Source organism: Zootoca vivipara, chromosome 12 (assembly GCF_963506605.1).
Source record: "Zootoca vivipara chromosome 12, rZooViv1.1, whole genome shotgun sequence".
Taxonomy (NCBI): Eukaryota; Metazoa; Chordata; class Lepidosauria; order Squamata; family Lacertidae; genus Zootoca; species Zootoca vivipara.
The window spans coordinates 54,481,615-54,503,981 of NC_083287.1; the positions used below are offsets into that span (position 1 = coordinate 54,481,615).

At 48.2% G+C, this 22,367-nt stretch overlaps 2 protein-coding genes across 6 annotated transcripts in view; one reads left to right on the forward strand and one right to left on the reverse strand.

Annotated features, from left to right (window-relative positions):
• Positions 1-9: 9 nt before the first annotated feature.
• JMJD4 (jumonji domain containing 4) lies at positions 10-8,662 on the forward strand. 3 transcript variants are annotated; one of them, XM_035128821.2, is made up of 7 exons: positions 10-282; positions 2,615-3,257; positions 4,018-4,183; positions 5,613-5,738; positions 6,557-6,788; positions 7,214-7,360; positions 7,893-8,662. In XM_035128821.2, the coding sequence occupies exons 2-7, from the start codon at positions 2,993-2,995 to the stop codon at positions 8,202-8,204; spliced, it is 1,248 nt and encodes a 415-aa protein (XP_034984712.2). In that variant the 5' UTR covers positions 10-282; positions 2,615-2,992; the 3' UTR covers positions 8,205-8,662. The 3 variants fall into 3 exon arrangements, with proteins under 3 accessions (XP_034984712.2, XP_034984711.2, XP_034984713.2); XM_035128820.2 differs by having other exon boundaries at positions 129-282; positions 6,521-6,788; XM_035128822.2 differs by lacking the exon at positions 10-282 and having other exon boundaries at positions 3,083-3,257; positions 3,972-4,183; positions 6,521-6,788.
• A 78-nt stretch (positions 8,663-8,740) lies between these two features.
• Positions 8,741-22,367, reverse strand: part of ALS2CL (ALS2 C-terminal like) — an 87,925-nt gene continuing 74,298 nt past the window's right edge. For 2 of the 3 annotated variants that reach the window (XM_060280995.1, XM_060280996.1), the window contains exons 22-26: positions 17,301-17,343; positions 16,690-16,751; positions 14,747-14,896; positions 13,475-13,571; positions 8,741-13,021 (exon numbers count right to left, since the gene is read on the reverse strand). In XM_060280995.1, coding sequence (XP_060136978.1) covers positions 12,953-13,021; positions 13,475-13,571; positions 14,747-14,896; positions 16,690-16,751; positions 17,301-17,343 — 421 coding nt within the window. In that variant the 3' untranslated portion in view covers positions 8,741-12,952. Of the gene's footprint in view, positions 13,022-13,474; positions 13,572-14,746; positions 14,897-16,689; positions 16,752-17,300; positions 17,344-17,793; positions 18,218-22,367 lie in introns of those variants that run through there. The other variant, XM_060280997.1, reaches the window with a different exon arrangement.

Sequence of the window (22,367 nt, forward strand, 5' to 3'; positions counted from 1 at the left end):
GACAAACGCTTCCTCCTCGCGCCGGCTCGAGGGCGCACGCGCGAAAACCGCCGCTGCCGTCGCCGCTTCTTCCTCCTCTTTTCTGGGCTGCGTATGGCAAGCCCCGCCCACTCCCCGTACTGTATTATTATTATTTTTTTGATGTGCGCTGTGCGGTGAGTGAATAAGGGAGCGCGCGGAGGTGCGCGTGCGCGCTGGAGCGGCTACGGCGCATGCGCTTCGCTTTGGGCGCTCCCTCTGAGGGAAGCAGCAGCAGCAGCAGCGGGAGCCTCGATCATGGGGGTCAGTAATGGGGATAAGGGGGGAAGAGAAGGCGGGCGGGGTGGGGGAATAATGGAGGGGGGGACGTGTCCTCTCTGTTTCCGGCTGCGCGCAATGGGAGGCGAGGGGGAATTGCGCGAATGAGGGGTTGAGAAGGTATTGGGGGAAGGGGGAGGGGCTCGGTTTGAAAACGGGGGGGGGAGCTGTGTTAATGGTGGCAGCAGAGCCCCCCCCCGTGGGGTTTTTTGAGGTGGGTGAATTAAGGGGGGGTGACAACGAGGGTGGAGGCTGCTTCCTACCTATGACAGGCCTTGAGAAATTCTGGGGGTGGCATGCCTAGAATTGGGGGAGGGGGTGAGGAAGGGAGGCGGAGGTCCTGAGGGGACCCTTTGAGGGTATCTGGGGACGGCTTTGAGGGCAGGAATTGGGATTTCAGGGAGGGAGGGAGGGAGGGAGGGAGGGAGGGGTGGGGCCGCCAATGGGTGATATTCTGTGTTGGTTTTTGTGGGTGCTAAACTTTACAAATGGGGGGGGGGTTGTGTGTGTCTTAAAAGGTGGCCCCATTGAACTCAGCGGGACCTACTTACGTTTTTTTTTTTGCGGCAGTTATTTATATCTCCTGCCTTTCGCAATACTGATCATTTCAAGGTGGTTTGCAAAATAATATCTCTGCCCTCTAAATAAGCACAAAAAAGGCATAATAAGCCTGCATCAGCATATAGGAAACATTATAAGGCAGATGGTGTTACATAGCCCTGGCAGGGGAGGCAGGTTTTCAGGTTGGTTAGGTGAAACAGGCCCCTGGTGTCTTAGGTCATCATTTGCCTCCCTTGCATTTATGAATTGGCATGCGAAGGAAACCTGTTGTGTCAAGAGTGGAGCCAGGGGCCAAATCCATGCCTCCAGGCCCTTGGGACTCTCCACAGGCAACAACACACACTTTTGCGTGGTTTCACCTGGCTGCAAAATACCGTACACTCGAACCATGATGGCGCTTCCAGATGGAGGATAGAGAATTGTGTGTAGAAACTAGCCTACTGTGCAAAGGTAATGTTTACATTCAGTGCTCCACCCACTTGTGCATCTGGCCCCTCCCACAGCTGGCATGTGGCCCCCAGAAAGTTGCCCAGGACAAACTGTGGCCCTCTGGTTGAAAAAAAAATATTCTCCATCACTATCCTATTGTGCAGACCTGTTGAGATATTTTGTCTAAACTTCATGAGGTTTTGCCTTTGGAGAGAGGTTATAAACAAGGAAAGTGTGAGGGTAGACTGGGAGGTGTGTGTTGTAAAATAGTTGCAGTGCTTTTCAGCCAAATCAGGTTTACTTAGAGGTAAGTCATGCTGTGCTCAGTGCGGGTTAATCCCAAGTAATTGTGCATTTTGGTACAGTGTTATACATAATATAGGATAGTGCTTTTTGTCTAATGGCCCAGTTCTGTGTATGTTTCGTAAGAAGCAAACCTCTGAGAATCGGGCTAGGGTCAGGTTTCTGGTGCATTTCACTGATTATTTTAGCAGTAACTGTAGGCCACTATTACTGTTGGCCTGCAAGAGAGATTGCTGAAGGCCACATGGTGTTGTGGCTTTGCTGAGATTTAAATCCAAGACTTCCAGCTCCTAACTCATCAGCTTAACTGCTGTGCTGCAGTTGCTAGAATTGGAAGAAAATGAAAATGTAAGGTTGTTAGAAGAGCCAGAGGATTTGCACACTGGGGACAGAGCAGCCCATTTGCAATCTCATTTATCCCTCCCTTATTTGCTCTTCTTTTCAAAACAAGTGTATGCTGCATGAGAGTTTATAAAGCATCGTCTCCTGTGATTGATAGTTTCAGGCCACAGTTAGCAAAGTGTGAGATATAGACAATTGCCAAGGGGATGAGTGAGTTTCTTGGCTAGACTCAGGGACAAACCAGACATCAGTTTTCAACCATAAGAACTGTTGTGGTTCCTGTGATGGGTAAAAACAGCTGGAGTGGGGAGCAGATCAGGACCATAATACTCAGAGAGGGAAGTTCTGTTCTCTCCCACCCCGAATAAAAATAAAACCCTGCTACTTGTCCCATGGGGGGAAGCAAACAGGTGCCATATATCCCTGTATGTTTCTTTCATGAGCAGCACTGTGTTCTCTACCTGTGTTTTAATTAGTGCAGAGCCATAAATTCTTTTGACTTTTCTGCCGCAATGAGTTGTATGGGTGTCTGACTTTGCGCTATTTGGCCTAATCTCATTTATATTAATAAGAATAAAATATTAATGACTTTCGTGGGGTGTTATGTGAAGGAGGGAGCCACTTCAAAGAATCAGGAATTTGCGAGGCTTTTTAAAATTAATATATTATTGTTTGCTTATAGAATTCAGAAGGAAGTTGCCCTTGATTGCTGCTCTCCATAAAATGCCAAAGAGGAGTTTGGAAGTTGTGCCTGTGCAGATGTTCCAAGGTTGAAGTGAAACTGCTCTGTTAGTTACTGCTGCTCAGTACAGCCTTTCAGGCATCCTTCTCCTAAAGAACCAAGAACATAAGGAGCCATATATGATAAAAGCCAAATGGGAAGATTTTCCAGCAAGATTTGGAACTGGACTTGCTTATTCTACACCATCCATCTTTCCTGAGTCTTCAGTGCCACTTCCTTTTTTTTAATTTACTGGTCTTCTAGCCCAGCTATTTATTTTATAATTTAATTCTGTCTGTCACCTGACAAGTTAGGTGTCAGACGCTTTCTATCGCCTGAATGGACAGGGACACTTTTGCTTATTCCACCAAGTTTTTTCGCGATTATAGCGGCCCAACTCGGGGCGCAAGCTGCCAATCCCACGAACATGTTGACTACATCGAGAAGCCAGAAATATTCACTTATGCAGACTTTTTCAAGGATTACTTGATCCCCAATGACCCCTGTGTTTTCTCTGCCAAGTTCACTGAGGGCTGGGGCAGCAGGAGGAAGTGGGTGACTCCTGATGGGAAGCCTAACTTTGAGTTTCTTCTGCGGACTTTTGGTAAGCCACTTTTAAACTAAAATGGCTAGCTGTGATTTTGCTCCTCTTAGAGTTTTCCGCCTGCCTTCTGACTGGCAAAAAAAACCTGTGATTGCTAGTGACCTTGTCCTAGCCCCTTTAGTGTGCTTCTAGTAATGTTTGATTCTGCCCTTATGCTTTCTTCACTGTTAATGTGGTATGTTTATATTCATGCCTGAGTATGGAGTAGAAAGAAAAGTATATTGTAAGAGATGGCTTAATTGACACATTTAATTGCAGCTGCACCCCACATGGGTAGAGCTGTATCAAAAATGGGGTTGTATACAAATGTGACTTTCCACTAGCGAAAGCAGTGTTTTTAGATGAGGCACCCCGATTGCAGCCTGCCATGCCTTGTCCCATTCTGTTCCAGTGCGTCTCTCAATTCTCCAGAGAAATTCCTGGGTCCCATTGGATGCAACCCTTAGCATTAAATAGCGCTTTTGTGTGCTCAAAGCACTGTAAAGACATAATTCTGTTGGAATCCTTACCATAATCCTGTAAGATGGGACAACATTTGATGTGGGCATTCTGCTGGTTAATGTATCTATGATTCAGGTGTTGCAGCAATTGGAGGAAGTTCCCTGTGTTTCCATTGTCGCTCTGCATAGCACCTAACCGTGCCACATAGGTGGAATATTCAGACTGGCAGGATCGAGGCCCTTACACTTTCTTTTTTATTGGTAACCCCAACAGGGCATCAGTTATTTTCCCATATGGGCTCAAAGGGTTTATATTGCAGGGGAAGCTGTAGTACCCGTTGCCAACTGTGATGTCAAGGAATACAATTCTAACCCAAAGGAACATCTTAAACTCAAGGAATACATAAGTTATTGGAGAGAACACATTAAAAAAAGCTACCGGTCGCCCCGGGGGTGCCTTTACCTCAAGGACTGGCACCTGCACAGGTAAGCAAAACCTTTGAACTCCTTGGCATGCTCTTACGAATCCCAGGCATGCTGCTGAATTGTACCTCTGATGTTCCCTTACCAGATGATTCAGCTTTTGGGAGCATCCTTAGATAGTAGCCGCCTGTTTCAAAACTGCATCCTAAGAATCTACGGCTGTGACTGCATGGTAGGACACCCCAGTGATGTATAGCGCTGTTTGGCTTACCTTTCTTATGGTGCATGTACTTGGCACTGTCTGCTCTTTCCAATGGGAATGCACATTTTTTCTTTCTTTTTCCTGTGTTTGCACACATTTTGATTATGCCAAAGTTGGTCTGCATGAGAGAAATTTCCTTCTCTGACCCTCTTCCTTATATTAATTATCATTGTATGTTTGCATAGTTGCACTGGAACCAAACAGAAGAGAAGGCAGGGGAACCTGCTGAGGAGAACACAAATGCACTGTAGGCATCACCCACGCTCAGCCATTGCACTCATACAGTCAATTGAATTTATGCTCTTCCCACGTTTTGGTTGCCCAGCAAGTTGAAGCAGGAAAATTGATCAATCTTTAAGCAACTTTCAGCTTAATTAGTTATATACTGCCTACACCAGGTCTCAATTTAAAAGAACTTAATAGGTGCTTGAAAGCAACACTGGTGTGAGGAAACACCTAATACAGGCAGGGCCATAGTGTTCCAAACAAATGGGGTCCCAAGGCAACTTCTTAAATGCCTTTTTGTATTCTTGGCCCCTTGCTTTCCTCCTGATGAATAGAATAGAATACTTATTGGATAGAAACTGTTTTTTAATCTATTTAAATTAGAATCTACCGTGATCCTTAATATGACCTTGTGTATATTGGCTATTTTTTATGGTTATCGGGCATTCAAAAGATAACTTGCAAGTTCAGAAATTGAGGACGTTTGCATGTTCAGAGGTACTGTCCTTCTTGTCTTGGCGGTGCCAGGGCTTGAACCTTTGCATATGCAGAGCCTAAACACTACCTCCCTACATAATTCTTATGTGTCCCAACCCAAAGCCCTGTACCACTGGTGGAAAGGGAAGGTTGGAAAGACAGTTGGATTACAGTGATACCCCTTCCATATCCAGTGTTTCAGGCATGGGCTTAGAGTTCATGGACTGATTCAGATGTTACTTTGGGTGGCTTCTTCCTTTTGAGATCAAATATGATGTTTTTGTATTTACATGAAAACCAGTAAAAATCATTGGAGGGAGTAGTCATTGCACTCTCAAAGCACTGAGTAGACTTCTAAGTGTGTAATACTTGTTATATCCCCAAGACTTTGGAAAGGTGGCTGGTGCAGAAGTGAAATAAAGTGCCAATTGCCAGGCCATGATCTAACCTTTACCATGCTGTTATGCAACTTTTGATTGCGTCATGAGTGGATTTTTCTTTCTGAGATCCCATTTTCAATATTTTAAGGGCTTTCTCGGAGCAAGATGTTTACACCACTCCCATCTATTTCTCATCTGACTGGCTGAATGAATACTGGGATGCCATATCAGTGGACGACTATCGCTTTGTCTACATGGGACCTAAAGGCTCATGGTACAGCCGTTTGGATACTTTCATAGGTTCTCTTTGGAAAAGTTAGTCGTATTAGAAGTATGAGGTAGGGCATGCAGCTTGATTCAGTGGGACTTCCTAGTAACTATTCATGAGAGCAGCCTGTGAGATGTCTTTTCGAGGAAGATGAAGACAGCACACCTGCTCAGAGCTTTAAACACTGTGCACCTTTTTCACATCAAGCAATGGGATCCCTACCCCTCCCAGATTGGAGGGCTGGATAGTGTTCAGCCCTTTAGATATTATGCATTGTATAGTCCCTACATATGAAGATGCTTCTTTGCTTTGAGACTTCGCATCTCTTTAGTTGTCAAGATATTGGTGAGGTTCTAGACTTCCCGCAACACAAGCCAGTTTCAGTGTGCAGTAAGAGGTTTGCAGAAAGTTGTTAGGTATGCACACATTACTGTCTCAGGTGCAGGGTATGCACTTACATACTTTCAGATGAGGATGAGAGACTCTTGTAAATCACTGGGTTTATCAGAGTACTTGGAGAGTGGGGAAACCCAGCCAGATGGGCGGGGTATAAATAATAAATTTATTATTATGAAATGAAAGCCTGACTAATGTCTGTGCTGAAAAACAGGTCTAGGTTTGGGTGTGTATGCCTCATGTCTTCAGGGTACAAAAGTAATTTTCTGAATGACTGTGATGCTAATGTTTTGGGGCTCCTGAGATGGTAGGAGAGGGGGGCCCACTCCCTTACAAATTGACTTCTATTCAGCTGCCTTCTCCTAACCTCCTGTCCCCCCCCCTCCCTGTAGGACTCCATTTCACGCAGATGTCTTCCGCTCCTACAGCTGGTCGGCCAACATTTGCGGGAAAAAGAAATGGCTAGTCTTCCCCCCGGGGCAGGAGGAGTTCCTCCGCGATCGCCATGGTCACTTGCCATTTGACATCACTGCACCCGACCTGAAGAAGAGCAACCTTTACCCTCGCTATGCCCAAAGCAGCCCTCCTGTTGAAATCATACAGGAAGCTGGAGAGATTGTCTTCATCCCGAGCGGATGGCACCATCAGGTTTACAATCTGGTAAGATGTTTCAGACAGCCACAGCCTTGGGGTAATGCGCCATTAAGTGGATTTGGGAAATGCTTTTGCTCATTGGAGACTGATAGGGCTTAAGGCCAGAAGCAGAACAGTAGATGGAGCCACAGCCAATGACAGGCAGATCCAATTCTAGTTTGTCTGCGTCCTCTGCCCTGCTGAGCTCTAGAATGGCAACACAGATAGAGGAGGGAGCTGACAAGCACTGCCACCCTATGGGCTAGGCAGGCAGAGGCTTTGAAGCAGGCCTCTAGTGGCGACTGGATAAGCTGAGTTTGTATGCTGCACGATGTCTTATGTTCACTATGGGAATTCAGCTGAATAGGCCAGCACGCAAAAAACTGTGACTCCCTTCAACCCCTTGCTTAAACATGTGGGGTAGCCATTTGGACTGTCCTTGTTTTTTCCAGGAAGATACAATCTCCATCAACCACAACTGGGTGAACGGATGCAATGTAGCCATCATGTGGAGCTTCCTCCAAGATGAACTAGCTGCTGTCCAGCGGGAGATCAGAGAATGGAGAGACAGCATGGAAGATTGGCACCTGCAATGCCAGGTAGAGTAGCCGTCTGAGAATGTTTGACATAGTCATAGGTGCCCATTAGCAATTTAGTGTCTGAAATGGTGAAACACAGGAATTAAAAGGCTATTCGTGGATGAACTGTAGTAGCAGCTCAGTATTGTTTTCAAGATTTGGATCCAGCTCATCAGTCTTAATTCCCCTGCATATCAGCTGGCTAGCTATAGCGATCACAACTGAGGACTGAGCAGGAGAAAGGGAAAGGGAATGTGTAGTTACATGGGAGGCTCTTGTGAAGCCAGTTCACGTCAAATAGGAGCAACTTTTCTATACGGTGTCTGGAAAGGGCCAAAAGAGTGTGTGTTATTTTCTGTTGTCAACTTTGAGAAGTGTAATCTAGCACAACCTGTGTCCTCACTCTCAGGGCCATTCTCGTGCTTTGTAATGGGAAGGAATTCAGGCTCCCAAGTAACTCAAGAATTAAGCATTCCTATACTTAGCTCCCTGGGTCATGTCGAAAATTGATTGGCACGACTGTGACCTTTGACTTGTTCTCTCACCTTTGCAGGTGTTGATGAAGTCTTACACAGGAATCGACTACAAGGAATTCTACAACTTCCTCAAAATCATTGCAGAAAACCGGATTTATGTCCTTGAAAACCACCATTCTGAAGAAGATGCCTCCAAGCATTCGTACAGAGCTGCCATCTCCGGCCTGGGAATGCTGCATGCAGTCTTTGACTTGAAAAGGACTGCAAAGGTCTTGACCTCTTTGAATGCCAACGAGGAATTCAAGAAACTGAACCCAGAGACCCTTTCCCCTCCTCCTCAGGCGCTGCTGCACCGCCTGAAAGCAGCGATAGATACAGCCCTCCTCTAGTTCCCCATTTTGATTTTGACCACTTGCAGAAATGCTTCTTTTGCAAGCTGGGTGCATGCTGATAGGTTATGTCGATCGCCCCATTTAGAAGCCGTAAGCACAATGGATTTTAGTGACCGAGTAAAGAATACAGAACCAGAGGCATAATGTTAGGGAATCTAAGCATCTAGGAAACTGGCAGTAGTTGGAAAAGGAGAGCATCCCTCGGTGAGATGTTCTGTTTCCTCAGTGACTAATATGGCCACTTATTTGCACCAGTATTTTTAAGCCCTTTGGGCTGCAACCCTATATGGCAGAGATGGAGCTCCTGCGTCCCTCCAGATGATGATGTACTACAACCGGTCATTCTTGTTTACCTTGCTGGCTGCAGCTGATGGGACTTGGGAGTCCAGCAGCATCTCGAGGGCCACAGACTCCTCATCCTCTGCTCTGCATTCTCACCTGGGAGTATGACTTATTGAATACAGTAGAACTTAACTTTTGAGTAAACATGCGTAGGATTGCACTGTTGGTTTCGGGAGCTTTTGTCCCACCAAAATACACGTGAAAAGCATTTCACACTAGACTGTACAGGTGAGTCTTCATGTTTACCCACAGTGTTAGTGGAAGCATTTGATCCTATTTACACGATCAATAACTGTCCCCTTTCCCTCCCACCAACTCACCTCCCTGCCCCTGAGCACTTCCCAGAGACATGTGTTTTGAGTAAAATAAATATGGGGGTGGGAGGGAAAGAAAAGTAGAAGATTTCAGTTCACATGTTGAAATGGCTTAACTCCTTGAGGTAGGTAAGTATGGGAATAAAAGGGGTGTGTACCACCTCATTAATTGGTGTGCAATACTCACCTGTTCATAGCCCCTGCTTCCATCACTCTCTGCTGTATGTGTGTGAGAGAGAAATCAGGAATACTCACCTCAGGATTGGCACTACACTTTCAGGGACTCTGGGCCTAAACAGGCCAAGCATGGCAGCTGAACTCTGTGTGCCCTCCCCTCCAGTATGATAAGCTGGGGCAACTGGGCTGCAAGCACTCTCTTCTCTCAAGCTACCTTTTTGGTTACTTCCCAAAAAAGGTGGTCTCAGAGCTGTAGTTGAATGGTCTTGCTTCTTTTTCACTTCCGAAATGGTGGTGCCTTTTTCACTGCCTGGACAGTTGTAACACGACCATCCTCAGAGACGTTGAGGCCAAAAAATAGACATTTTTTAAAAAAATCACCCTTCAGGGCTTATTGCATGGCAGCCTACCCATAATCCAGTTGACTGTACAGGATTACAGTCTTAACGGTGATTTTCGGAATTGTTTCTGTGCCTATGCAGAATATCCTAAAGGAACGCAGTGGCTGGAACTGGAGCCTTCTCTCTCTCTCCCACCCCCACCCCACCCCCAAAAAAGGCACTAGGGAAGAGCAGAGGAAGAAGCTTGGCAGACTCAGCTAGTTTAGCAGAGTCTGCCAATCGAGGCAGAAGCTCTTGAAGCAACCAGCAACATTCAGCAAGCCAAAAGGGCCCTCTTGTGTCTCCTCTCATTTGCCTTGTGGGAAATGTGTACCTCTCTGAAAAGGTATCAATGCGGCACACAGCTAAGCAAAGCAGGTGCACATCTTGGCAGTGATCCCCTTGAGTGGATAAGGGGTAAAATGGGGGCCAGCTTGCATTTTTACCTTGGGTGGCTACTGTCTTTTGGAATGGAGCATGTCACCATTGGGACCAGTGGTTTTAACATACCAGCGCCAACATTTCTTGTTACTGAGCACAATTAAGTCATAGCACTGTACAGTATGTGAGTAAGGGCTGGAAATGGTTTGTACAAGACGCACTTCTCTTGCTGCTGGCAGCGGTGGCAGAACTAAAATTGCAGGGGCTTTCTTCTGAATGGGGACTGGCTGAGTTTGTTCCCGTTTGCTATCTAGCCTGTTTGTTAGACTTTCACTTGAACCCTTTGTAGGGAACGTTTAAGCACTGAGCTGAAGTTTACTCAACCCTCGACTGTTCTGCCAAGTTGCCCCGAGACCTTTCTGAAACTGCACATTAAAAATATTTAAGTGTCAGTGGTTTCTGTCTTTCTTTCGGATGGCCAGTTTGATGCTGAAAATATTTCAGGACAATCAACATCAGCTCTGTCCGCTTTGGGGGGGGGGAGAGATTTCTGTGCTGTGCCATCCTAGGCTTCCAAAGGGAACACACATTTTTAATTCACTCTAGTTTGCCCACAGATGCAAAGTTTTTCTGGAGAATGGCTGGTATCACTGTGACTCTGCTAGTGGTGTTTGACTGCAGTGCTCAGCTAGCCTGCCCCAATGATCAGGGACGGTGAGAGTAAAGGCCACACTGCTGTATACGTGTTACAAAATGCTCCATTTGCCACAGTTGTGGAGCAACCTAGAGCAGTGATCTCTGGTGCTTTGGCAGGCAAATTGCTGATTCGGGGCTGCGTTGCTGAGGCTCAGATGGGGGAAATAAAAAGTTCTATACACTTTACAAAGCACCTTCAGGGAATTCCTTCCTACACACATGGATGTTACCCTGTGAAATTATATGATGTACTCAGATATGCAATATAGATCACACATTCTCTGGGGGTGAGGGTGGGGGCAGGTTCAGTTTTGAAGCTGTACTTTAAAACATCACAGCCACAGCTAGTCCAAATTGGGGATGGACAAATTTCCAGTCCCATCTCCCTTTCACATGTTTTTACCCATAATTCTGTTCCCACCTTAATCCAGTAAATTTTGTTTCAAAACATTTTAAGGCCCCAAATAATGCATTTAAACAAAGACAATATTAGAATTCAGAGAACAGTGGACTGACTCAATTAAGGCAACTTCATTTATTCATTTCATATAAATAGCTACATTTCTCCAAAACAACGCAATAAAAAAATTCCCATACAAAGTCATTTATAATGAAGTTAGCGTATTAAATATTTTATCCAGTGTAATACAATGAGGCAGTAATGTAGAGTTTTATGCAGCATATTAAAGCATTAAAAAGTTGTTTAGTTAAAAACATACATTTTAGCTCTTACACCATTCAGATAAAAACAGTGTTTTCACTTCCAATTAATTTCAAAGCAACGACTATTTTATGCCTTCAGTAGTCAAAAATGAGCCAATATTGACCTAGTTTACACCCAGAAGACAGATTGAAGAATAAACCAGGCTTTTGCCAGAACTCATATCTTGCTAAATTTGACCTAAGAAAATGGGGCTCTGCATTTTTATATTAAACTTGTCAGTTACCTTAGAAAAGGTTTGCAACTCCAACCCTTTTGCAGAAAAAAGCTCTGAGGCAAGGATGCAGGGTTCGTTCATCAAAGCAAGGGCAACTATGAGATTTTCAGTCTGTTCAAACACAATGGAACAGTTTGAAAGACACAGACAACCGATGTTTAGAAAAACCTCCAAAATCCAGGACCATGACTACCAACACCTTGTAGTCTTGGTCAATAGTTTAACCTGTCTCCGTGGAGGTTGGGGCTAGTGAACCTGCGGCACTCCAGAGCCCTCCAACAACATTGAGGGCCATAGATTTGCCAGTCCAGATGTAGATCCCGGAAGTCCTGTTCTATTTGTGTGTCAGCACAAAAACCCAAATAAAAGAAGCAGTGATGTCAATGGAAAAATTGGGTGGTCCATGTTCACTCTCCCTTGCATGAAAAATACAGGCACTGCTTATGTGTGTAACTACAGCTCTCGGTTGTTGTAACTTCCAAAACTCTACACTTTGAGCTGCATTTTCCAGCGGATAACTGGGTGCGGAAATCAATCCATGAAGTGATCTTCCCTTTACTTTGGAAAAGGGGTAATCGGGTAAAAGGTAAGTTGGCAGCTTTGAATAAATGGAATGTGTGGTGGAACATTTTCTGTCCTGGTATTGGAGATATGCCGTTTGCTTTTGATGGGAGAAAGGCAGAGAGGAGAGCCTTTGCAAATTCAAGGGCATCATCACAATCCAAGTGGTATGGTAGGAGCTGGACCGACCAGCTGGGTCGCATTGGTTATCTGAACTCCTGGTTGAGTGAGCTTCAATTGCCATTATTGTGCTAATGGTGATCCAGAGATCACTGACTGCTCACCAGAGCGTTTGGATTGCCAGCAGGCCATTGCTGAAACAAGTAAGACTTTGACCTTCCTTCAAATATTTCCATTTCAGCGTGGGTGCCAAAATTTCAAAAAGCCCAAATAAAGTGATTGCACCACAAGCAGTGCATTAACTAAACCTCCAATATGCATTCTACCAGGATGTTTTAGCAGTACACAAGACTATCTTTTGCAAGATGCTCCATGAATCATAAATAAGGAAATAATAAACGGTGGTAATTTGACATAAGAGGTTAAAGCGCTTGGTTAAAAAAATTGCACTGGGCCAAACAAGATTGGTTCTGGCAAATTCCTGGTTTTGGTGACCTTCAAAATAGCTGTGTTTCTGACCCCAGCAGGACCAGGATTAACCTCTTGCCTCCAAAATGATGAGTCCTTTTGATGCATTTTGCATGAGGCTGATTCACAAGGAACGGGAGTTTTGCACCTGGAATCAAGTTCTTCCTTCTGTCTGCAGCCTTCTCACCAATGTCAAAGAACCATTCTTTTTTTCAAATGTCAATTTCAAAGAAATTGTGTCTTAAAAACCAAACATCCTTCCCATAGGAAAGACATACCAAAAAATGGAAAAACCCAGCAGCGACAATTTCAAGTTCCTTCTCTTTCCAGCATCCTTTGTTAGGACAATGAATGCTGCTGTGCAACTCTCAGGAATTGTGTAGTACCTGCCAACTTGGGCGGAGTCTTATTTCCTTCTGGATGAACTTATAGCACGACTGGAGATGGGAAGAAAAGAGGAGAAACCTTGTGATTGAGACTGGCACTCATTTGTAAGATTAAGATCTTCATAGATATACCAGAAATCTTTTGGGGCACCCATGGCAGAGACTATCTCGGTGCTATGAAACCTCTCTTGGTGCTGTGGTATACTTCTCTGAACGCCTGCCTGCTCTCTGGGATAGCTCAGTCGGCAGAACATGAGACTTAATCTGAGGGTTGTGGGTTCGAGCCCCACATTGGACAAAAAAAATGGAGTTGGGCTAGATGACCTTTGTGGTGCTTTCCAACTATTCTATGATTCTAGCAATTATAAGAGTGGGCCATTGCATTCATGTTTCGCTAGTGGAAGCCCCTGGGTGGCCAGTTTAGGAAATAATGTTATTGATTTTCCATCAATCTGTTTCGACTGTTTATCTACTGTCACAGTCTACTCTTATTTTTGTCCTTACCTCCAGCGCCGTCAGCAGGAAGTCGTACATGCCTCCTTCATTTGTTGGGTCCATCAGATCTCTGATCAGGTGGATTTCTGCTCCTAAATGTTGTATACTGGTGGGGGGGGGGAGGCGAGATTATTCTGTTAGAACCATGAAGTCTTATGCCATCTTAAAGACATCTTAAAGCTTTCGTGGGCCAGAGTCCATTTCGTCAGGTGTACCGTATAAAGGCATCATCTTCATTTGTACATATTGCACAGTTGTATAGATGCAAGCAAAAAGTACAGTGGTACCCCGACTTACGAATTTAATGCGTTCCGAACGCACATTTGTAAGTCGAAAAAAATTGTTAGTTGAATCCCATAGGAATGCATTGGGAGGAAAAATTCGTAAGTCGAAGCAACCCTATCTAAAAATTCGTAAGTAGGAAAAATCCTATCTAAACCGCATCCAAGATGGCAGACGGAGCTCCATTCGTAAGTAGAGTTATTCGTAAGTAGAGGTACCACTGTATTAATTAGTGAGGTCAAAGGAAACCTCCTCACCCCCCAAAAACAAAACAAAAACAGATTGTTAATTAGGTTAAATGTGCCAAGGAGAAAACATCCCAGCACTGGTAACCTAATTAATACCTGCGGTGGAGTTAAAACCCATTATCTTGGTTTAGGCCAGGATTGAACTTATTGACAAGTTGCTATTTGGTTAGGGTGGCCAAAAGCAAGAGGAATCCTGCGTCTTTAATAGTTGCACAGAAGCAATAATTCCAGCAGGTATATACTGTATAGTTTGCATTGACAGCCTCTCTTGGTTGCGTATAGGCACCATAAATTCAGGTATAACACTTATGCCAGAGAAAAAAGCAGCGTTGAAGGGCTTCTTGGTAGGGGTGTTTGTTTCTGTGAGTGTACAGACACCAGTCAGCAGGCCAAATCCTGAGCAACAGCCCTACTTGTGGGCCACTTTGAAAAACGGATGGGGCCACCTACCTGTCAATCACCAATAGAGAACCTACATAAGGACTCTATACGGGCTCTTAGGTACCCCATAAGGGAAAAGGAGCAGTTCTTTTTTCTCATAACACCCCCATCCCCAGCTCCCCAACTGGAAAAAAAGAACCAGAAGAAATTTCCGCTGCTAAGCTCCAAAACAAACCAGCAACTAATTTGAAAACGGAACAGTTCCAGAGCTATTTACACTCCGGTCTGCAGACACGGAAACGGAGCCTCCTGAGGACCTGATCCAACCACATTGGAAAGGACGAGCAAGAAGGAGAGCTGTTTTCCTTACCTTGCTCGTGTCACAACATACATCAGCAGAGGGAGGAGGTCGTCCATTGGCAGGCTATATTCCTTCTCCAGCACCCGGTTCACTGTCTTCTCAATCTCCTCATATGTTTTTTGGAGGATGTCCAGTTTCTCCCGCGGGTCAACAGTAGTGCTGCGGAAAGGGGAAGATCTGGTGAGTATCAACGTAAGCCCTAAAACACTCGAAGTAGAAAGCACATTGAAATCCTTGGGGAGGCGACTGTGGGCTTATTCCTCCTCGATTTGGATAGGGCCTATGATTGGGTGCCTTGGGAATCTCCGCTTTCCTTTTGGTGAATGAGCAAGTTGCTAGTCCCTATGGAGGAATGGGGAACCTTTGTCAACCCACAGTCATGCTGGCCAGGCTGGAGGGCAATAGGGTTGGGGGCAGCTGAGTTAAGAAAGTCAGACCAAATTTCATGGCCCAACTCAGCTTATAGGAAGTTACTATTTCTCAGCCGGACCCACCTCACAGGGTTGTTGTGAGGATAAGGAAGTGGAGAACCATGCAAGCTGCCTCCAACACCATGGAAGAAGGAAAAAAAAACACATTGGTTAGGTAAAGGGTAAAGGGACCCCTGACCATTAGATCCAGTCGTGACCGACTCTGGGGTTGCGCGCTCATCTCGCATTATTGGCCGAGGGAGCCGGCGTACAGCTTCCAGGTCATGTGGCCAGCATGACAAAGCCGCTTCTGGCAAACCAGAGCAGCACACGGAAACGGCGTTTACCTTCCAGCTGTAGCGGTTCCTATTTATCTACTTGCATTTTGATGTGCTTTCGAACTGCTAGGTTGGCAGGAGCTGGGACCGAGCAACGGGAGCTCACCCCGCCACAGGGATTCGAACCACTGACCTTCTGATCAGCAAGCCCTAGGCTCAGTGGTTTAACCCACAGAGCCACCTGGGTCCCTATAACACATTGGTTAAAGCTGACCAAAAGCCGAGTGGTAGCATTATTATTAATTTACAATGGGAGATTCATTCCCCGTCATGGGTTTGTTGTCTATCACATGACTGGGTATGTGTTTTGATTCCACAGGGTGGGAAGTGACATAGACAGGATGTTTGTCTTACTGTGTCCCTAAGTGGAACTGTTGTTCCTTTGTTCTTTCTCTTTGCTGGATGATACTAGAGAGAGAGGGAGCCATGTTCTGTGCTCCGTGTCTGTTTATGTGTAAATAAACTAGCTTAGCCAGAATGCTGAGTTGCTGTGGTCTGTTACACAACTGTGCAAGTATCTGCAGATGCTAAGAGTGTGTTGATGTACTCCCACATCCATCACTGGAAGTCCGGGGGCTGAGGAAGTCTCAGAAGCTCCCGAACGATCGCCCGGGAAACAGGGAACATGTGTCTCTGCCAGGGGTCTCCTTGTGAGTAGGCCCTTTTCCTGACAATGGAAGGTTCCCAGGCTAGGAAGGACTTGCTCACAAATTTATTGCCAACTGCACGAATTATGATAGCTAGGAAGTGGAAGGGGCAAGCAGAATAGAAAATGGAAGAATGGTATGAAGAGGTGTGGGATATAGCTATTAATGATAAATCAACATGTGCCCTTAAAGTAAGACGGGAATATGCAGGAAAAAATGATTTTGAAGAGATATGGAGGGTGTTTGTAGAATGCGTACTGTTAAAACGGAAAGGGGGTCAAACCATTGCAAGAGGTGTTGAAATTTTGGGACGTTGGGTAGTTACAATGGAATGGTCTCGGTGGTGGGGTGCACATTTTTATTCTTATTTATTTATGATTACTGCTTAGTCAAAGAAAGAAAGAAAGAAAGAAAGAAAGAAAGAAAGAAAGAAAGAAAGAAAGAAAGAAAGAAAGAAAGAAAGAAAATGTCAAGAAAAAGGAAGAGGGGAAAAAAAGAAAACAAATTTCTGCTGTTAACTGTTTCTCCACTTAAAATATAAATGGGTGGCCACTTACATCAGCTTCTGTAGACATTCAGTAGCAGATAGAAAGCAGCGGTCTTTGACCAGCGATCGTCTCTAAAATACACACACACACATATAGAATTATTGTTGTTCCTATTTATTTATTTATTATCCACTTGCAACTGGGACCTTGTGCGTGAAAAGCAGGTGCCCTGCTCCAGCGCTGTGGTCCCTTCCCACACTTGCAAGTGAGGAAGCTTCCTTATTCCACCACTGAGGGGGGGTGACAAAATGCCGGGTGGCACTCACAGCGGGGCCTGCAGTGCACCCGAGCCATGCGTTTCTCCTGGGAGTGACGCGGTGGCTTGGGTGCTCGCAGGCTCCGCGCTGCCCCAAACGGTCCGCCTGCCACCTCCCTCTCAGCTGAGTGTGAGGAGGCAGGCAGATTCCTCGGAGGCCCTGTGGAGCATCCTGCCCCGGCTGGCCCTGCCCCTGGACGCAGGGCATGCGCACCGCCCCAGGCACCCGGTTGGCTTTCTCCGCCGCTGCATGTGGGATCTGTTTCTATATTTTTTTTCAGGCATCCTCTCGCTGTCACCTGCAGTGGCCCAATCCCGCCTCACTGCGTACGTGAACCAGAAGAGAACTTGAGGGCGGACTTACCTGGTTACTTGTTAGCGTCAGATCTTTGAGGGGCCACAAATATCTGAAACGAGAAGAGGCCGGTCAAAGGGCGGAAGAGGGATTTGATCGCAAAGTGTGCGTCCGGAGCAGCAAGGCTTGCTTGTGGGCTTCCCAAAGGCATTAGGGAAAACAGGATAAGAACAAAACACAAGACTTTTGGTGTGAGCCAGTGGCCCATCTAGTCCAGCATCCTGTTTTCCCAGTGGCCAGCTAGATGCCTTGTGGGAAACCCGGAGCATAAGAGCAGGCCCGGCTCTAGGTAGACCCCCGGTGGCGCAGGGCACCATGGCGCCGGCCCGCCAGAAAGGCGCCGCGAGCTGCGCCCGCCCGCTGGCCGGCCGATCCGCTGGCCCGCCGCGCAGCTGCGCCTGTGGGAGCCGCGCTCCGCCCACCGCGCTGGGAAACGGGGCGGGAGGGCGCCAGAGAGATCGCTCTGTGCCTGCCCGCCCGCCCGCCGCTGCGCCCACCCGCCCACCGCGCTGGGAAACGGGGCGGGAGGGCGCCGGAGAGATCCGGCGCACCACAGCGGCAGAGGCGTTTAAGACGGCCCTGCATAAGAGCTCTCTCTTCTCTTGCAGTTTCCAACAACTGGTACTCAATTACTCAAAAGCAATGCTGCTTCCAGCCAGAGATGCAGATTCTTCAACATCAACTTCGTTGGACTGGTCATGTTGTGCGGATGCCTGATGATCGCCTTCCAAAGCAACCACTCTATTCCGAACTTAAAAATGGAAAGCGTAATGCTAGTGGTCAACAAAAGAGATTTAAAGACTGTCTCAAGGCAAATCTAAAAAATTGTAGTATAAACACCGACAACTGGGAAACACTGGCCTGCGAGAGCTTCAGTTGGAGAACTGCCTTGACCAAAGGCGTCATGGGCTTTGAAGACGCTCAAACTCAGGACGCAACGGAGAAATGTGCTAAGAGGAAGGCACGCTTGGCAAATCCACACTGCGATCAACTCCCGCCCGGAAAAGAAAGAAACCTACAGATTCTTATCTAGCTATTAGCTTCATCTTCCCTGGAAACTGTTTTTGTGAGTTTCTTCTCCAGAGACTGTTGCAAGTTGGCTCAAGCCATAGAGGCAGGAGCCCTGAGAAAAGGACAGAATGGTGCCAATCTGCTGTAGCGATTAGAAGTGTCGGACTAGGAGCCAGGGGGAGCAAGGTTCAAATCTGTGGGATGTTGAAATATACTCGGAGTCGAGAGTGAATTTCATGCTCTTTATTCAGCTCATATTCATCAAGGAGAAGAAGAGAAGACGAATCGCTCTTTTCCCAAAACCATCTGCTTATATACATTATTTACACAATGGGCCTTGCGTGATTGGCTACTTCAGGGCTACACCTGTGGGCCAATTATATTGTGGATTGACTTCTGCCTGCAGCCTGATTGGCTGCTCCTACAGGCCAATCAGGTAGCAGATTCACTTCTGCCAGCCGCCTGATTGGCTGCTCCAGCAGGCCAATCAGGTTGCGGATTCACTTCCACCTGGAGTTGGATTGGGTAGCTCCCGCTGATTCTGAATCCTATTGTTCTAGGATTCAGCTCAGTACATAACACCCCTCCCCTCTAAGTTCCAGTCCTGCCCGGGAAGTTGCATTCGTAGTCCCCAAGGTCTGCTGGCCGCCTCCGTGTGCGTTGTGGCCTGGGGTGTTCCTTGGTCAGGGGTTCTGGTTCTGGCTCGTGTTCCGAGGCTGCTGGCTGTGCCGGGGCTGTCTGGTCTGGCGCCACTGAACCACTAGGTTGTGACTCTGGTTCCGGTGTCCTTCCAGCCTCGGGGCGCCCCTCTGTGCCTACTGCTTCTGCTTCCCTTGCCCACCCCTCTCGCTCTACAGGCCTCACTGCCCTGCTGTCCCCTTGGGACCCCTCTGTCCCGCTCTCCTCCCGGGTTCCTCCTGGGAATCGTCGCCGTAGCTGGTCGCAGTGGCGGCGCCAACATTGCCCCCCTTCCGTTAGTACCTCGTACGACACGGGACCGGTCACCTTGGTGACTGTGGCGGGTACCCATGCTGGGCCTGCCCCAAAATTCTTTGCATACACTGGGTCCTGGGCCACAAATGTCCGGGGGTTCCTGCCTTTCCCCACCACTACCTCATCCTGAGCTCTGTCGGGGTGAAGTCGGTCCAGTCTAGTTGCAAGGCGCCGGCCCATGAGTAGTTCAGCTGGGCTCCGGCCCGTCGTTGTGCTTGGGGTGCTGTGCTGTGCTAGAAGAAATGCGGCAAGGCGGTATTCCCAGTCCCCTTGTGTTATGCGGCGGAGGCTGTCCTTGGTGGTCCGCACCATGCGCTCCGCTTGGCCATTGGTGGCAGGGTGGAATGGTGCTGAGCGGATGTGGCGGATGGCATTCTGCGCTGTGAAGGTCTGGAACTCCTCTGACGTGAATGCGGTTCCATTGTCCGAGACGAGGGTGTCAGGGAGCCCGTGGGTTGCAAACAGCTTACGTAGTACCCGGATGGCTGCCGCCGTAGAAGTGGACGGTACCAGTGCGACCTCCAGCCATTTGGTGTAGGAATCCACCACTATGAAGAATGTTTTTCCCTGGAAGGGGCCAGCGAAGTCCACGTGCAAGCGTGACCATGGATGTCGGGCGGACTCCCAGGGCTGGACTGGGGCCCTTGGGGGATCCGGGCGGGATTCTTGGCAGGTCTGGCAGTGTTGGACCCAGGCCTCTATCTCTCTGTCAATCCCCGGCCACCACACATAACTCCTGGCAAGGGCCTTCATCCTCACTACCCCTGGGTGTGTCTCGTGTAGGGCTGTGAGGACCCTTTTGCGGAGGGGCTGGGGAACAACAACCCTGCTTCCCCATAACAGGCACCCCTTGTGGGCCGACAGTTCATGTTTGCGGTTTGTGTAGCCAGCGAATTCTGGCCCGGGGCTGCTGCTGGGCCATCCTCGCCACACCCAGTCCAGGACCCGGGAGATGACCCTATCTTTTGTGGAATGGTGCGCAACTTCTTGTGCCTGAATGGGTCGGTCGGGAAGCAGCTCCAGGGTCATAACCTCTTGCGCAGGCGCTGGGTCGGGGCCTGTTTCTGGTAGTGGTAGCCTGCTGAGTGCGTCTGCGTGGCCCATCGCCTTCCCAGGGCGGTGGATTAGTGCATACTGGTAGCCGGCAAGGAAAATTGACCACCTGAGGACACGTGGAGACAACACTTGGGGGGTCTGCTTCTCGGGGGCAAACAGGCCAAGCAACGGCTTGTGGTCAGTCACTATGGTAAAGGGCCGCCCGTACAAGAAATCATGGAATTTTTTTTACGCCCTTCACGATTGCCAGACCCTCCTTGTCAATCTGTGAGTAGTTTCGTTCGGCTGCAGCAAGCGTCTGGGAGAAGTATGCCACCGGCACCTCTCTTCCATCCGGGAGTTGGTGTCCCAGGACAGCGCCGATGCCATAGGGAGAGGCGTCGCATGCCAGCACCACTGGCAGCCTCTCGTCGAAGTGTGCCAAGACCGAGTTTGAGACGAGCAAGTCCTTGACTGCCTGGAATGCGGCCCTTTGTCGCTGGCCCCACACCCAAGGGGCCCTTTTATCTAGGAGTCTGTGTAGGGGCTCCGCTACCGCTGCCTTATGGGGAAGGAAGGCATGGTAAAAGTTCAATAGTCCCAAGAATGACTGAAGTTCGGGCTTGCTCTTGGGCGCTGGGGCCTCACAAATGGCCCGTACCTTGTCACCGGTTGGATGGACCCCTTCTGCGTCCACCTTAAATCCCAGAAAGTCCACCTGCGGCACTCCCAGTAAACACTTTTCCCGCTTCACCTTGAGGCCCGCCGTCTGGAAACGGTGCAGGACGGAGCGGAGGCGGTCCTCAAATTCCTCTGGTGTGGGCCCGGCGATCAGTACATCATCGAAGAAGGGGGTGACGCCAGGAATCCCTTTAAGGAGAGAGTCCATTAGATTCTGGAATATGCCTGGTGCCACGCTAACGCCAAATTGCAGCCGCTTTACTCTGAATGCCCCTCTGTGCGTCACAATCGTCTGAGCCTCTGCTGTGGCTTCGTCCACAGGCAACTGTTGATACGCTTGGGCCAAGTCCAGTTTGCCAAAGATTTTTGACCCAGCCAGGGTGGCGAGGACATGGCTGACCACTGGCACTGGGTATGCATGGGCCGTGAGAGCCTTGTTTATGGTGCATTTGTAGTCTGCACAGATGCGGACCGAACCGTTAGGCTTGACGGGTGTGACAATTGGAGTTTCCCAGGGGGCGTTGGGCACCGGCTCCAGCACTCCTTGCTCCACGAGCCGGTCCAATTCCTCGTCTATGCGGGGTTTCAGGGCGAACGGGACCCGGCGGGCCTTGTGCCTGATGGGTCGTACAGCGGGGTCTAGCTGTAGGGCAATGGGGGGTCCTGTATATCGTCCCAATGCCCCATCGAAAACCCCTGGAAACTCTTTGCATATGGCGTCCACGTCCACTTGTAAGCTAGTGCGGTTCACCCCGGTAACGGCTAGCCCCAGAGGTCCAAACCATGCCAGTCCCAGTAAGCTAACGTAGGGGCCCTTAACTACCAGCAAGTCCAATTGTTGCTTTCGCCCTCGATATTGCACCCTGAAGGTCCCCACCCCCATTGTAGGGACCTTACGTTTCTGGAAGTCCCGGAGGGTGAATGGGGCCGGCCTTAGTTTGGGACCCCCATTAGGGCACAGTTCCCTTAATGTTCGGGCCGAGATTATGGATAGAGTTGAACCCGTGTCCAGCTCCATGCGGCATGGGGCTCCCTCTATCTGTACCTCTATATAAATTTTCTCTGTGCTGGGATGGGGCAACTGGAATACCTGGTAGTCCGTGATCTCCGTCGAGTTGCCTTGGTGCATGGTGCCGTGTGACCTGGGGCTCCTGGGTCGGTCATCTGATGCTTGTCGACGGGTGAGTCGAGCCCGACACACCCGGGCGATGTGTCCCAATTTTCTGCACTGCCTGCACTCTGCGTTGCGGAAACGACAGGTCCTCCTCTCGTGGTTCTCCCCGCAGCTTGCACAGTTCCCTCCTTCTCGTCGAGGCTGCTGTGGTGTGTGTGCTGCTTGAGTGCGCCGCTGTACTC